This window comes from Cyprinus carpio, chromosome B18, assembly GCF_018340385.1.
Source record: "Cyprinus carpio isolate SPL01 chromosome B18, ASM1834038v1, whole genome shotgun sequence".
NCBI lineage: Eukaryota > Metazoa > Chordata > Actinopteri > Cypriniformes > Cyprinidae > Cyprinus > Cyprinus carpio.
Window position 1 is genome coordinate 16,943,522 of NC_056614.1, and position 17,910 is coordinate 16,961,431.

At 39.9% G+C, this 17,910-nt stretch overlaps 1 protein-coding gene across 1 annotated transcript in view; it reads left to right on the forward strand.

The window, feature by feature from the left end:
- Positions 1-17,910, forward strand: part of LOC109109982 (cortactin-binding protein 2-like) — a 43,582-nt gene that overhangs the window by 12,235 nt on the left and 13,437 nt on the right. Inside the window, exons 3-5 of the mRNA XM_042744070.1 lie at positions 10,404-10,628; positions 12,149-13,583; positions 17,647-17,853. Of these exons, the coding sequence (XP_042600004.1) occupies positions 10,404-10,628; positions 12,149-13,583; positions 17,647-17,853 (1,867 nt within the window). The remainder of the gene's footprint in view (positions 1-10,403; positions 10,629-12,148; positions 13,584-17,646; positions 17,854-17,910) is intronic.

Consider the following 17,910-nt stretch of genomic DNA (forward strand, 5'->3'; position numbering starts at 1 on the left):
TGAAAATGTAGTCATCCATTTTGTGCTCGTTTTAGCTGCTTGAGGAAAACAAATAGTGTCAGTCAAAATGGAGATGCCTCATCATACAAGCCTGTAATGTAGCGCAGTTCAAATAGAAGATACTCTTTGTGTGCCATCTGAATCATACATGTTTGTGATTCTTGTTTTGCTTGAGGAAACTTGCATCAAAATGCCTGAGCGGCTGAATCTGTGAGTTTGTACGCAGGCTATGGTTTTACACGTTTATTGGATTTTCATAGATTGGTCTGTGGAGCACCACACAGATATGTGGTTCATTCGAGAGGGTCATTAAAATAGGCCACAAACATCATTAGAAAGGCATGACCAACTTTAGCGTTCCAGCAGTGCCTGTCGATCTAGCGATCTAGAAACCTTCTCAAGCTCTGTTTCAATGACTCTGTGGGAGAAAACCCCACCATCCCCCAACCAACCCCCTACCAAACCCTCATGCGTTCAGCAGTGTTAAATAATTAAAGGATGTATGCCTTTCTTATATAATGACGTCGCTATAAATACTCATATGTGGGGGATTTCTGTGGAGGATGGGTCTTGAGAAAATGGGCTCTTTCCTAGTAGTCAGTCATGAGTTGTTGATGTTTAGTTTTTATATTAATGTATGAAATTGTCTATCTAACTATTTATCTATCTGTCTGTCTAACTGTCTATCATTACATTGGTTTGAATAGGATAATCTTGCACCATATTTATATAAAAATACAAAGAGAAAGAAAACTTTCTGCCAAAGTAACCATAGTCTGATTATGAATAATTTAAATTTAATTATTTATTTTTTTGAATCTGATTATGTAATCCAGATAGCATATAATCAGTTACTGCCAAGATTTATTTATTTATTTATTTATTTTTAGAAATGAATCATTTTAGTCAGCATCGATAGCCTCTTGAGCGATCCGACATACAGTGCCATTGCGCTTCAGGTGTCCCAAATTCGAGTCCCAACTCGCGGACCTTTCCCGATCCCATCCCCTCTCTCTCCCACATTCCTGTCTACGTACTGTCAATAAAGCGCCAAAAGATTTATTTAGCAAGGACACTTTTAAGACTGGTTTTGTGGTCCAGGGTCATATATACAGAGGAATATACAGTGTACTGAAATCACCTTCACATTAATATATATATATATATATATATATATATATATATATATATTGTGGGCCTCTGTCTCTTAATGTGAAGGTGATTTCAGTACACTGTATATTCCTCTGTAAATACTGGAATTGACTTTCTCAGCCAGTCAGCAGGTGTCTTGGTTTATGTGTGGTGTGTGCAGCTGTGGCATGTGGTTTAATCTTCCTAAGTGCGTCCTGTAAGGAAGTAAATGTACGGTTTTGTTTGTGCGAAAACCTCAATGTATGCTTAACAAGCACTTGTCATTATAGCACGCTAGGGTTACTTAGCTTTGCCTTTCTCTTGTGACTTGATTCACTCATTTGTGGTAACCGCTTCTGAGCTCAATCTCTTCAAAGAATCCAAAGAATCTTTTTCTGGTGCTTTTCTCTGCTGTAAATGCCAGTGAGCGGCTGCTGTGACCTGTTTATGTAAGAGCTCCTTGCGGGGCTGAACTCGAATGTTTGAGCCGTGTTGCTTTGACTTTGACAGGAAGGAAAAATCAGGGTTGGTTGTGATTCATTGCTTCACATTGTACACAGTACGGAAAATGCCCTAAGTGGTACATTTATATAACATATGGGAACATTGTGTTTGGGCTTGAGCATATATGTGTATAATGTGTTTATTCCAGGTCACATAAATTCTCCCATATCTTTAAATATGGCTGAGTCCAACCCTGTCTCTGTTGCTTATCCATACAGAAAGATGTCAGGCTGCATTTGGGATATATGCAGCAAAAGCATGAATAGATTTCCATAGTGAATCCCATAGGGAAGACGGTGTCTGTGTGTGTGAGTGTTTCACATCAGAGTAAAGCAGCGCCTTGAGCTTAATATGAATCTGACCCAGAAGTGTATGTACTGTATGTGGGAGTATGACAGTTCCTCTTCACTTCATGAGCAGTGCTGTAGTATCGTTTTTCTATAATACATCCGTGTCCTTTTATTTTGATGTCAACTTTAATTCCTGTCAATAGGGATCAAGTTTGAATCACTGTTTTTCCTTTGGTTTGACATTCCCAATCCCTGCTGGATGGTTTTTATAGAGAGCTTCTAATTAAAAGTGCAGGGTTTCCTCATTGCCTGAATTGTTTGTTATTGATTTTGTCTCTGACTCTGTCAGTTCTGCTTCACTCAGCAGCGTCTCATTAATTCGATTGGTACTTTTAATAGAAATTTGACAAACAGCACAATGGCGTTTACTCAGCCACAGGCTTCATTTTGCTTGAACAGATGTCATGAGAATAATATTTCTATCACATCCTCGTATCCTCAGAGGTAAACTGATAGCAAACCTACTGTAGGAATGTGCTGCTACAAGCTACAAACTTTTTTTTATTATGCAGATTCTTAAATAACAACATATACATTGGCATATGTGAAAATCAACACAACCTGCTGTTTAAAACTCCCATAACAATAGATGAATACAATTATGTAGATTACTAGAACATCACCCTTATCCCTACCCAACCCAAATTAACCCACATAAACTAAAAGGGAGAAAAAGAGAAAAGAAAAGGAGAAAAAAATGGGGTAGATCTATGGTCTCAACAAAGAAAAGCATAGGATTTCACTTTTTATTAAATGAATTAACAGAGACTCTAATGGATTGTTTAATTTTTTCCAAATGTAGAAAAGACATTAAGTCCTTCAACCAAGAAAAATTAGCAGGAGGGCATGAGGATTTCCAATGTAGCAGATTTCCTTCTGGCTACCAATGAGGCAAAAACAATAATAATGACGCTTATTATATAAACCATCAACAGGAGATACTCCAAAAAGTGCAATTATTGGAGAAGAAATGTACTTTTTTTATGACACCTGCCAGTAGCAAAGTGCAGGTAAATTAAAGGGTTAGTTCACCCAAATATTAAAATTATGTCATTAATGACTCCCTCATGTCGTTCCAAACCCGAAGACCTCCATTCATCTTTGGAACACAGTTTAAGATATTTTAGATTTAGTCCGAGAGCTTTCTGTCCCTCCATTGAAAATGTATGTACGGTATACTGTCCACGTCCAGAAAGGTAATAAAAACATCATCAAAGTAGTCCATGTGACATCAGAGGGTCCGTTAGAAATTATTGAAGCATCGAAAATACATTTTGTTCCAAAAATAACAAAAATTACGACTTTATTCCGCTTTTTCTTCTCTTCCGGGTCTGTTGTGAACGCGACTGCTGTGACTGTTGACGTATGACGCTGCTGACGTGTTTTCTGGTGCGCCCAGTAACAAAGAAAACACAACAGCAGCGTCGTACGTCAGCGGCGTGACTACAGTGTTGTGAACGCGCTCACAACAGACCCGGAAGAGAAGAAAAAGCGGAATAAAGTCGTAATTTTTTTTATTTTTGGACCGAAATGTATTTTCGATGCTTCTATGAATTCCAACGGACCCTCTGATGTCACATGGACTACTTTGATGATGTTTTTATTACCTTTCTGGACGTGGACAGTATACCATACATACATTTTCAATGGAGGGACTGAAAGCTCTCGGACTAAATCTAAAATATCTTAAACTGTGTTCCGAAGATGAACGGAGGTCTTAAGGGTTTGGAACGACATGAGGGTGAGTCATTAATGACATAATTTTAATTTTTGGCTGAACTAACCCTTTAAGGAACCATAAATACAGTTTTGACCATCTGTCTGAACATAGCTGACAATAACATTTTTAATTACATAATTCAATTAAATATATGGTAACACTTTATTTTAGGGACCAAATCTCACTATTAAGCAGTATTCATATTGCTATCAGATTGGCTGTTTACTTATAAAGCACATACTGTACTAATGCCTTATTCTGCTAGACTATATTTTAGATCCCTTAAATTGAAAATTAACATTTTACTAACATCTTACTAACTATTTGTAAGCAGTAAGTTAGGAATTTATTGAGGCAAAAGTTTATATTAAATATAAATATATTAGAAGTTTATGGTTGGTACAATTTAAGTCTCTTATGCTTGCTAAGGCTGCATATATTTGATCAAAAATACAGTAAAACAATAATATTCTGACATATTATTACAGTTTAAAATTTCTATTTTAATATAATTTAAAATGTAAATTATTCCTTTGATGGCAATTACTCCAGTCTTCAGTTTCACACAATCCTTCTGAAATCATTCCAAAATGCTGATTTGGTGCTCAATAAACATTTATTATTTTCAACGTTGGAACAGATGTGCTTCTTAATGTTTTTATTTATTTATTTATTTTATTTTTTTTAGGATTCTGCTTTCTAGGATTCCTTGATTAATAGAAAGTTCAAAAGAATAGCATTTAGTTAAAATATTAAATATTTGTAACATTCTAAATGTTATTTTAAGCCAACCTTGCTGAAGTTTTAAAAATACTTTCATGTAAATGACACATTTGGTGTTGCATGTTATTTTTGGACCTTAGACACTAAGTGTTATACTATGTGGGTCAGGTGATCTGATCGGGGCTCAAAATTGTGGCTTGTATGAAAGGGTACATGACAGATGGTGGTTGGTATTGGGGGTTTTCAAATGGGGGTGGCCTGGTCTGTAGGGACTGCTCGGTTGCCCAGATTCTCTCTCCCCCTGTGGACCCAATCCTCTCCCTTTACCCCCCCCACCCCCCCATCCCCAGAACAGAAACCTTTAAACCTTTAGTGCCCTATTTTTCTACTTAAACGAATAATGTACAGGCCTATACCATAATCTGTTCCAACTCATCGTCAATATGGAGCCATTCAATCTGTACCAGAAAACTGAAAATGTTCAGAGGCATTCAGAGCATTCAGAGCCTCTCTAACTGTGAATAATGTGTTTTACTCTGATGGTACTGTCACAAGACTAAATTTCTTCTCCGTTCCTCTCTTCCTCTCCATCAGCCTGATGTCTTTTGATCTCACATTTGGGTTAGGAGAGCTGCGGAAGTCCTTGGCCCACAAAGCCAGCTCAGTGTTGATCTAATTGAAAGGCCCCTTGTGAGAGTCTTTGGACGCACACTCACATTCAGAAGCGACACAGAAAAAGCACTTTCTCCCACACAAACGTCTTGCTCATGGGTTAACCTTACTAGTCGGTGTAATATGCCTGAGGGCATCTGCTGGATGATGACAGCAGATTTTTAGGTTTGTGGCTCACATAGACACTTGAATTGGCATCAGTTTGGTGGAAGTGACTTAATGCTTTACCTTTCAGAAAAGAAAAGGTGAATAAAAAAAGCCCTGAAGTGCTTTGTATTATTTGCAATTAGTAGATAACTGTTATTGCAAATATCTGTGATGGATTTGTTATGGTGTGGATACTGAAGGGAAATAGTATATTGCCTCTTTCTCACCTTGTTTCCCACCATTTCAGTCATCCCCTGTCACTCCCCTCGAACAGTCTTTGTCCTGCTCTCTCTCTCTGCTCATTTTCAGCATCTCTTCTCCTTTGGCGGTGTGCCCTGGACCCCTCACTCAGCAGCACGTGCTTGTAAAGGTTAATGCTAATAATACCAGAGACCCGCCTGAACTCCGCCAAGAGTCCTGTGTACACAATTTAAGCTCAAGGTTTGGCAGAGAGTGTCTGTGAAGTTTCAACAGTTTTTTTGTTGTTGTTGTTGTTGTTGTTTTGTTTTTATTCAGCCTCTAAAAACCCAGTCAGATTAGGAGACAGCTATACAAATAAACATGACTTGACTTGACATTTAATGGGCAATAAGCTTTTCCCTGCTTCCTCTCCAGTCCACCTGGACCATTATTAGCATGTGCCTGCCCATATTAAAGAAATGGTTCACACAAAAATGAAAAGTCTGTCATTTACTCACTTTCATGTTGTTCCAAACCTGTATAACATTCTTCTGCAAAATACGAAAGAAGATATTTTGAAGAGTGTGATAACCAGTGTTTTGGTTACCCTAGACTTCCACTGTATGCACAAAAAAAAAAAAAAACAGTGAAGCATTTCTCAAAATATGTTCTTTTTTAAGCAAGAAAGTATCTCCATGTACAGTAACTTCCATATAACAGTAAGTTCAGACATTAATATTATGTCATTATTTACTCAACCCCATATAGTTCCAATCTTGTCTGACTTGTATACATCCTGTTGACTTTCTTTCTTCTGTGAAATATGAATATAAGTTTTTTGGGGGAGACATATTTGAGTTTCTTTTCCTTTATATAATGGAAGTCAATGGGCTCCAATGTTTTTTTCGGTTTCCAACAATTTTTTATGCATTTATTTATTTTTGAAATATTTGATCCCCCCCCCCTCCACCTCTGTACACTGGAAGTCAATGGGCTCCAATGGTGTTTGGTTCCCAACATTCTTCACGTTTCTTTTTGTGTATGTGTTCTGCAGTAGAAAGAAATACTATCAGGTTTGGAATGACATGAGGGTGCATAAACAATGATGGAATTCTCATTTTAGGGTGAACTATTCCTTTTAAATTAAAAGGAGACAGTGAAAAGGGTCTTGTAAAACTAAATTACAACCTTGAATAAAATTATAAGTAGTCTTCCAAGAAAAAAATATAAAAGTATAGGATAGGGCCCTTTTTAATATTCTTGTAATTTTGGTAAGTTACATTTTGGCCTAAAGTGAGGGGTTTTACCCTGTAGCTGTCATAATAAATTGCTCTGCGGTAAAATAGAAATATATGCTTAATGCTTTAAAAGATTGGAATTTCTTTCTACATTATAATAGAGAGCGACAACTAAATCATGGCTTCATTATAACTAAAGCTTTAGTATGAGTATTAAAAGATGTGTTTTGTGCAAAGCAGCTATGTTCTGATTTTCCACAAACAATAATTATATCAGTCAGATGTAACTCTTCTTTGTTTTTTTATGGCTAGTTTCTTCCACTATAGTCTCATCTTTACTCTTAATACCAAACAATGTGTTGAATGTTGCTCCTGACCCCCGTGATCCATGATGGACAGATCAAGTAGTTCATAAGGAGGAGGAGGGACGGCACAGCCTCTGTGATTAGAGAAGAGATTTGTGAAAGCCTAGAGGAAAGTGCCAGATGGCTAAGAATCTCAAAGCCCTCCATTCTCTATCTGCCTTGACACACAGACATTTCTCCCGCCTCCAGACTCCCATCTCTTTAGATCTCTCGCTCTCTCTCTCGCTCTCAGTCTTTCCCTCAACCCCCTCCTCACTCTCTTTTCCTCTAGACTTTGCAATGTTTATTAGCTCCTTCACAGTTGTTGGTCAAAATAACAGGAGTATATTTTAATTTCCTCGGTTTCTCTTTGTGCTGTGCTCATGCTGTTCTTCCTGGGTCATTCCTAATCTAAAGTATATTTTCATATCTCTGTGAAATATTATTTGAGATCACATATTAAACTTAGGCATTTTAAAGATGGAAGTTTTTATTTAGTTTACATGCAGCATCATTTCTAGTGGGAAAACAACAGCATTGTTAAGTATTAGCAATGGGTCTGATGGATCATGTGTTGTTTTGTAACATTAGAGGTTGTTTTTTTTCACTCTAAAACCTTTCATTCTGTTTGATAATATTAGAGAAATTGGTACGGTAGTCATTTTTTCTGGTATTCCAGAAGGTAAAACTTAAGGTACTGTAAAGGTATTTTTAAGAAAAATTTCCAATCCACAAGGATTATGAAGGTGAGTCATTCCTTTCCACTTGATCATAATTCTGTAGTAGACTGTGCTGTAATGTTTAGTCTTTTTGAAACATCATCTGTCCATGTACATTCCTCTGATTTGAGGCTGTCTCCAATTTTTCTCACCCACTTCCTTTTGTTTTCCACTTATATGGCAGACTGCACTCATAATGAAATAAGCCTGGTCCAGCACTGGTCTGTCTGTTCATGTTAAGTGGACTGAAAGCTACTCACTTTGAGAACTTTTATGCCCTTGAAAGCCGTGATACTTGGCAGAAGTAAACTGATCCTGACACGCGCAATGAGAGTCATCTATCTGAGGGGTTGCATGTGTATGTGTGTGTGTTTGTACATCTGTAGGTTGATTATTTCCTTCTATGGTTAGGCAATAGTCGGCTATTAGCCTCTAGGATGCTTTGTGCTCTTTGCATGGTTCCTTCTGCTTCCACTACACAGACTGTGTTAAATAGGGACACCCTGTCGAGAGTAAACTTTTAGATTATCTCTCCCATTTGATCTGCTTGTTCATTTTATAGCATGACTTATCCAGGACAGATGGGTAGTGTAGATCAGCCCAGTGGGTTGCCTGAGACTGAGCATGTTTTGTGAGGACAGAGTCACTTGTAATGTTCTTGTAATCATTTAACATCATCTGTGTCTTACACTGTAAGAAAATATGAAATTTATGTCAAGCAACTGCATCTTTGGTTGCCAGAACTTTACTATAAAAAAAATATGGTAGCAACAGTTTTACAAATGTGACTTAAATGTATCTTTAAAAAATGTAATGTAACTTATAAAAACATATCATTAACTGATATAATGTTAAAGGCACAATATGTAATTTTTCACCGCTGGAGGGCGCATATACAAAACAAAACAAAGAAACAACGGCGTAGTTTGATGATGTCGTGACTAAGTGTGGAATCATGGGAGTTGTGGTCTTAATCCCCACAGCCGATGCAATCCGATGGGACTCGGGCAGGAATCATGTTCATGGATGAGCTAATGATTTTTTAACGTAGTAGAATGAAGCAGGGTGAGGCTGAAAGCTGTCGAAGGCGAAACGAGGCCGCTGAACGAGCAGTAGAGGTTTTATTATGCCACAGTCGACCGCTTCTGCTCCTTCCGGTCATGCGTATGTGGGGGGAAAACTAAAATACTAAAATCTGTTTTGTACATTTATAATATAGTTGGAACCGTCATAAAACACAGGTGGTAAAGAAAGCCACATAATGAATCAAACTTCATCACAGCTTTTCCACAAATACTAATCTATGGAAGGTTTACAGTGTCACATGCACAAAAGCATAAAACAAAATGCATAAAACACTATTCATAACAACAAACATGACACTAAATAATAATGCAGTAAACATAAATTTAATGACATATGAGGTAACATAAAACCCAAAATGTACATAAGTGATAACATTCTGGGAATGTCAGTTTGCATTTTTTGCACTGTAAATTACAAGATAACTTGATTTTCACTTACGAAACCTGTACATTTAACAATGTCCTGTCTACTGTATCTATTACTGTTTTCATTGAATATAGTAAGGTAACTTTTTACGGTAGCAATTTTACAGTCTTTTACCAATATAATTTTTACAGAATTTTTCTTGCATTGTGATGAAGATGCAACTTTCGGCCCACTGCAGATACAACTGGTTAGACTCTTGTCTTGACCCAAGTTACAGTTAACATGGTTGCTATGCCCCTGAATCTGTGTTGCATCTCCATGCAGTGAAATACAGCGTCACTCATCTGAGTTGATTTGTGTCAAGGAAAACATCTAATTTGTGGGGAGTTATGCCAGGGTTGGCCCTTTGCTGACCCTGCTGAGATGACCAGCTGGCCTTGACACAGCCTAACTAAACGTCAGGCTTAATGATCACCCCTGAAGAAGTGCTAACCTGCTCTCTGTGTGAGTGTGAGGATGTATTATGTGGTTTATGTGTGCATCGGTGAGTAGAAGAGCATAAAGGTTTCTTTTGTTATTAGCGTTTACCTTAATTAATAGTACACGATTGTTTGTGCACTAAAGTTCCTAAGACGGAACAATTCCCAGAGCAGATACCCACAAGATCACGAGCGCGGCTGGAGACTTGTATGTATATGGGATATGGAGAATTGAGTGTGTATGGGATTTATTTTATTATATAACTTACTGTACATGCATCACCAAGGGAACATAATGTGTAATAATTGCTCTGTGTTATTTCACAATGATTTGCCAGCATCCCACAGGCACCACATTGGCATCATAATGATGCTAGGATTTGTATTTACCTCTTGACCTCCTAAAGTTTTCTGTTTCTCATTGTCTGTGTTTACTGTACATGCACAAGGATTTTCAAATATTGATCAGAATTTGGTCTTTTTCCTATCTTATGTAAGCACTATGTAAATTATTTAAACAGCTTGCATACCGTGTTCCTGTAATGATCAGAATTTATTCACATTATTCTGAATATCCAACATAACTGAATATTTAAATGTATATCTCCAAACAAGGATGATTTTGATATTACATACAAGCAGTTGTGAATATGCAAAGCTATTAAAAAAACAGTCTTAACCAGAAAATGGACGTGATATTCCTTTATATAAGCTCACCAATCTATTGTATTATTCTCTTCATAGGCTCGTAGGAAAGAAGTGTTCCTGCAGGAGCGATATGGACAGTTCAGTCTGACGGACCCGTTCCTTGCCCTGCAGAGGGACTTTGAGTCAGGGACGGAGTCAAAGGACCGCAGGCCTGTTAGCGCGAGTCCAATTACTGTGTTAGAAGCTGTTATGGCCCATTGCCGTAAGATGCAAGAGAGGATGTCTGCCCAGCTCTCGGCTGCTGAGAGCAGACAGAAGAGGGTAAGACCTCAAATTATGTGTTTAATTGTGTATGCATGCATATATGTTTAAAACGGCAAGACTACAGAAAGGATTGTGTGTGAATTATTCAAAGAATATTTGCATATTCTATCTGAAATAAGTCCTCCTTTCCTGTAAGATTACCTTGATGTTATTAAGTTTGCTGTCAGAGGTTTGCTGAGGTGTTCCTAGTTATTCTCGGAATATACTCTAGTATGCAATGTGTAAACCTGTGTATATGTCTTTTTTTCTTGGGGGGGGGGGGTGGAGGTGGGGGTAATGTGTCTACATCAGCTGCACTGAAACTGTTCTGGCACAAATAGTGACATGAAATCAAGACTTGAAGGCAAAATCCAGTTTTTCTAACCTTCACATAAGCATAGTACAGAAAACAGTAAGTAAGAGAGTGCCAGAAAAGGAGAGCAATGACGGTATAAAAAGAAGAGGAGGAGGTGTTAGAGAAGGAGAGAAATGGACGCTAAGCTCTAAAACACTGTGCCAAACACATTCGTAAATCTATATCTCACAATTTGAGCTAGTGCTATGAAGAATACAAGCTACATGATATCAAAGCTAGTCTTGAACTTTAAAAACACACACAGGCATGCTTCTTCTAAGTGACCCCTGGCCCCCAACACTGCACACCCATTTCTGCAGACCAGGTATCAGCTATGTCCACCATGTCAGTGGCTTCAGTGATATTTTAGGATAGGCCTAATATATATAACAAGATACAGTTTATATATAGGTACATAGCATGCATATTTACATGTTACACTGACACTGAGAGAACGGAGCTCTCTGCTCCAAAAATAAACACTTGTACTTGGTTGTTATAGTGACAGTTCTCTTGTTGCATTGGTACAGTAGTTGTATGTTATCACAGTGATTTCTCATTATTTCTGAGCAAGTATTCATTTATTTATAGGCTAAGTAGCTCAAATCTGTAAATAAAGCCTGAATTCTTATCTGTAATATGTAGTGGGAATAAGAGCTAATTGGTCATCTTTGTTTCCTGGAAGTAGTGTATCGCAGCAGTTGATGGTAGTAGTGTGTCCCCTATTTTGATATTCAATTTCAAAACGGACACCTCAAAGGTCAAACTGCTATCAAACAAGATTGATGTGATCATCTCAGCACATGAGTACTGATCCCTTGACCTACTTTACAACGATACAGCTAATTAAGCCAGTCTCGAAAATAGACATTGGGGTTTATTAATAGATTTTTTTTAATGTGTGGCTTATAAAACAGAAAAATACTACAACTGATCAATTAATGCAAACACTTCATTAGTGGAGCTTAGACATAAGCAGAAAGTTATTTAAAGTTAACAGAGTGACCTCTGATTTCAGGACATTTTCTCCAAGTTTCGTTGTACTAGACTTTAAAGTCATTTTTAATTTTCTCATTGTCCAATGGTCTGACAAACCTTAAATTGTTTAATAATCAGTGTCTTGCTTTATGTGTGTGTTATCTATTCTCTGCGAGTCTCACGTTTGCTCTGCTGCTGTGTCTAGCTTGAAATGGAGAAACTGCAGCTGCAGAGCCTGGAGCAGGAACATAGGAAGCTGTCGGCTCAGCTGAAGGATGAGCGAGAGAAAAACAAACACGTGGTGATGTCGCTGGTGCATGAATGCAAGCAGCTAGCTGCTCGTGTGGTCGAAGAGAACCAGCGCTTTGAGGAGCTCTCATCCCGCACTGAGCAGGAAGGCCGCTCCGTGGGACGACTGGAGGAAGAACTGGCATCCGAGCGACGTCGTAGCCAACAGATGGAAGCAGAAATGGAGAAACAGCTGGCCGAGTTTGACACAGAGCGAGAGCAGCTACGGTCCAGGCTTAGCCGCGAGGAGATGCGTGCTGTGGAGCTGCGAGCTGAAAGTGAGAATCTCCGCCAGCAGGTGGAGCAACTAAGAACTGAGCAATGCAAAGAGTCCCCACCACTGCCTTCTGCCCCAATTAAACCCAAGACTGTGGCATCTGTGGCTGTGGGCACTGAGGCCACTGTCTGCAAGACTGCCTTCTCTCAGACAGATGTAATGCTGGAAAATGAAGGGGCTAAGAAGGTGCCACTTTCCATCCCTGTCAAGCCTACAGGTTCCACCTATGCTAGCATGAACCTACCTAAGACTTCCAGTGTGGGGCGCGGGCTACACCACGGGAGCTCTCAGGCAGAAAATGGAGGAGAGGGCCAAATGCATGCACATGGTTCACATTCACCTGGTGTGTCTGCTACCTTGCCGACTGGGGTCAGTCCTCGCGTTCAGGCGGCCCGTTACAAATTCCAACCCTCTGCTTCGGAGCAGGACCAAAATGGAACCGCAAACCAGAGCCCCCCTTCCCGCGATCTGTCCCCCACAAATCGAGACAACTTTGCAGCCAAACAGCAGGCACGCCACACAGTCACACAGGTTCTCTCCCGCTTTACAAGCCCTCCAGCAGGGGGGCCCCCTGCAACCCTTCGCCCTGGTCTGCCACACTCTGCATCTGAGGGGGGACCATTCACCGGGCGTTTGGGCCACCCCCAGATAGGCCTTAAATCACCAACTGTGGCCCGCATCGACCGGGGTAACCCACCTCCCATCCCACCAAAAAAACCAGGACTGTCCCAGACACCGTCCCCTCCACACCCACCAATCAAAGTAGTAGGTGAAGCCAGCAGGTCCCCAGGAACAGGAATGGGGGTGGGCCTTGCCAAATCAACTGCCACCCCTCAGCTTCCACCAAAGCCCTCCTTAGATTTGGGCGGTACAGTCCCAGCCATGACTGCGTCACAGGTGGGTGCTTCCTGTACTGGCTGGCTGTGGGGGTCGCAACCGACAGCAGCATGTGTGGAGTGTCCCCCTGTCACCACCTCCTCCACAGCTACCATTGTCAGTAGCCACTCCATAAACCCACCTAGTCTTCCGTCCCATAGCCCCCAGCACCCGGGCAGTCCCCTGGCAGCAGCATCAGGTAAAAGGGTGCTCCATTCTTCACCCTTGCTTTCACTGCTTCTCCTCTATACTCCCCTGCTTTTCCATACTTGATGTATTCTTCAGTAAGTCCTAGCAGAGGAGGACATAGACTTGGAGAAACAAAGAGAGGAGTATTCATATACTACTAGGGTTACCTGCCAGTTGAAATGCAGTACTTCAACGTAACCAAGAATATCTGTAAGATTCTTGAGGGCACCCATGTCAGGACAGGTTCTTGACATCACAAAAGCACTTTTAGATACGAATAGGTCAGGTTGACCCTCACTTGACAAAGCAGTTCTCTAGGGTTCTTTCCTGTAACCCATTCTGAAGCTGATGCCAGAGGCTGCTCTATCCCCTTTCCTCCCATTGACCTACAGCATGGTTCTGCCTCTCCTGTGTTCCACCACTAACCTGTTTCCCACAATGTCTTATATTAACCACTCCACCGTGTCTATGCCACCATCTGTTTCTTTGTTTTATCAGCTGTAGAGAAACTTGAAACCTGTGAATGTGGTGTCGTTCTCTGCATTTTAATGTTTAATTCCATTGTTTCAAAGATGTTCCTAGACAACTAACCCAATATAATTGTAATTGTCGAGATCTTGTACTTAAATATTCCTAAATATTGTCTCTTTGCATTTATTCTCCACAATATTACGAACTTCTACATCTGAAATATACTGTTGATGTCTTTGTTTGAGAACTGTAAATTCATATCTTAGAGCATAGCTGTCTAACCCTGCTCCTGGAGGGTCAATGTCCTGCAAAATTTTGCTCCAACCAGTAGTTCTACGGGGCGTGCTAGAGACATGCACACTCATGCTATGCACCCTCAAATGAAAACAATAGCACCCTCAGTTAAAGCTGTAATAATGGCATTTTATTGCAGATTTGGCAAACTATCCAGGGCAGTGCATTATGTTTGCGCACTGGAGAACGATTTCTGTTTCAACATGTTTTTGCTGCATTGAGCAATGTAGCCAATTACGGACTTATAATATATATATTATAATGGTCATATGATGCGATTTCAATTGTTACAAACTCTTGGTGCATAAAGAAGATCTGTAAAGTTGCAAAGACTAAAGTCTCAAATCCAAAGAGATATTCTTTATAAAAGTTAAGAGTCAACCACACCACCCCAAAAACGGCTCGTTCTAACACGCCCCCATATCTCTACGTCACTATGTAGGAAGATTTAGATAATAACGCCCCAAATGTTAAGACAAAGAAGGTGTAACTTTTATTCTCTCTGTTGCCGCTGGCACCATGTTCTGGAGTCGCTGTGTGTTATGTTGTGAAAGCGAAACTACATTGTTTGGCCTTCCAAAAGAGGACATGACTAGAAATCAGTGGTTAAGTTGTATTTTCAGTCTGGCGCTTCTGACTCACAGCCTGTAAATATGTTTTTTTTTTAATCTAAATAATTTGCCAATGATGATTCAAACGCGAGTCTTGAGCAATAGAGTAGGCTTGTTGTTTGTTTTTTCTCAGATCACAAATGCAGACATGGTTTTATGTTTACGCAGCGCGATACTCAACGCAATGCAACACAACGTGTAAAAATACAGTAGAAGTCATCATGCCTTTTACACTCCCTCTGATGCGATATAAACCAATATCCAGAGTTATTCATTTACTCCTAACAGTACATTGACTAAACTGGTAAAAAAGAACCGATGATGGTATGTGCACGAGCAGAGCAGCTGGACTGAGTCTCCTGCTGCTGGCCTGGGAGACGGCATAGTATATTAAAGAGATACTCCACCCCAAAATGAAAATTTACCCCCATGTCGTTCCAAACCCATAAAAGCTCTGTTCGTCTTTGGAACACAATTTAAGATATTTTGGATGAAAACCTGGAGGCCTGTGACTGTCCCATAGACTGCCAAGTAATTAACAATATCAAGGTCCATAAAAGGTATGAAAGTCATTGTCAGAATACTCCTTCTGCCATCAGACGTGCAATCTGGGTTATATGAAGCGACGGGAACACTTTTTGTAAGCGAAGAAAACAAAAGAAATGACTTTACTCAACAATTCCTTTGTCAACAGTCTCCTCTGTGTCTCTCTACAGTATATCACCGTATGCTGCGTATGCTCTTCTGTATCAGCCGTGTCAAAATTTTAATTTTGGGTTGGAATATCACTTTAAGGGGCGTAACATTTCCCATACGCTTGAGGCATTCGGCCAATCACAATGCACTGGATAGCTGGCCAATCAGAGCACACCTCGCTTTTTCAGACCGATGACCTTTGTAAAAATCGATGCATTTCAGAAAGGCGGGGCATAGAGGAGAAACAATAATGTACATTATATGTAAAATAGTATGTTTTTTGAACCTTAAACCACATAAACACATTGCATTACACCAAATACACAAAATAATGTTCTTTTTAGCAGCATCATATGACCCCTTTAAGGTTAGAGCACCCTCACTAATTTAAGAAGCACCCTCAGTGATTTGATTCTGGAGCCGGGCATGGCTCCAACACACCTTTCTGGAAATTTGCAGTGTTCTTGAAGACCTTGATTAGCTGATTCAGGTGTATTTGATTGGGGTTGGAGCTAAACTCTACAGGACAGTGGCCCTCAATGTGCAGAAATGGACACCCATTTTAGAATAAAAAGATACCTTCCATAAAGGCCTGCATAGATTAACAGGAATGTCCTTGCTGATCTGGCTGGTTAGTGCCAGTTTGTTGTTAGTCTAGCTGGTGGCTGCTCAAACAGCACCGTCTTTCTTGTAAAGTACACCAGTACATCCTACGCTGATGACCAACATCAAGAAACACAACATATGCTGGTCTTTTCAGCAGGGTAGTTCCAAAAACGCTTTGACAAAGATGTTAGTTAGGAAGAGTCATGCATTGTATGTAAGCCAAAAGTATGAGACAGCTCCAACTGCAGTTAGATTTTCCCCTTGGAAACAGTGTCAGAAGCTTTAGAGTTCTCTCACATTTTGAAATACCACCCTGTCTCTGCAGGCCTCTTCATAGCTCTCTGAGAGCACCAGAGAAAGACAATTGTAACACCAGTGAAAGCAGAGCAAGTATTCCAGCAGAGTCTTCCTCTTCATTGTCACCAGAGACTAATCCACAGGGTAGCTCTGAGAGATGTCGGTAGCTAGCTGTCATCGCTAAATGCTAAAAATTAGCACTTTTCTCCCTCTCTCTGCAGCCACTCAGCCATGGCAGTTCTCTGAGGCTCCTCTGCTCTTTCTGCCGCCCATTTTAACCCAGAAAAGAACCAATAATCTTATGCTTTCCACTGGACTTCAATGAATCTCTCACTTCAACTCCCTCCACTAACTGAGATAAACATAGAGAAACCCTAGAGACAAAGCTATTTACAAACATACCCTAGCATTAGCAATCAGATGCTAGACTAGTTACATCCACACTCATTTGAATTCTGTTTTCATAGGTGCCAATTAGCCAGTAGTATTCCCTGTGTTTTGTCAAAATTCATCTGTTTCTCTGCTGTAGTTCCCATCTTTCTAATGCTGTCTAATTGACGTGTCTCACACAATCTGCTTCATGTTTAGAATGTTTTAGTTTGACTGACACAATCTGTGATGCGTGACTTCGATTAATGTACCATAAACTGCCTGCTGCCTGATTTCATTTATCTGGCTGAGTTTTGTGTTTTATTTGACTCTTTATTTTTAACCTGATCCAAAAACAGATGAAGTTGACTAGCATTTGATCTGATAACTAGGAGAGAGTGTTTGAATTGTAGATACACTCTTTAAAATAATACATTTCCAATGTTGTGCCAAAATGTGTACATCACATGAACATTTAACCTTTGTTTTGACTGAATTTGGCTTACTTGCATTTCCTATAGAACACAAATTTTTGTGTGTTCATCTCTCTGGAGAGGAATTTGGTTTCTGAACTATGAAATAGTTGTAGCACTGCACAGCACTGCACCATTATTTCTGAATAACAAATGGAGTCGTTCTTCTGGGTAATGTTTTGGATCAGAGAACACATTTTGACACAATACAAGCACCCTGCCTCACTAGTTACTGCTGTTGCTTGAACCCTCCCAGGCTGGTGTCCCTCCATAGTCCCCTCGCTAACCTGCGGTGACCCCGTCCCCCTGGATGACGGGCAAACCCTTCTCCTCCAAGCTGCTTCCCAGGGAAATGTCACTTTATTGTCTATGCTGCTTAACCAAGATCCACTATTGGATATTCATCACCATCAACATGAATTAACCTCTGCCTTGATCTCTGCTGCTCTTAATGGACACACAGGTACGTGCTGGGCAGATTAGCATTTCTATGCATGAAATAAATGAAATTTGCTAGCTT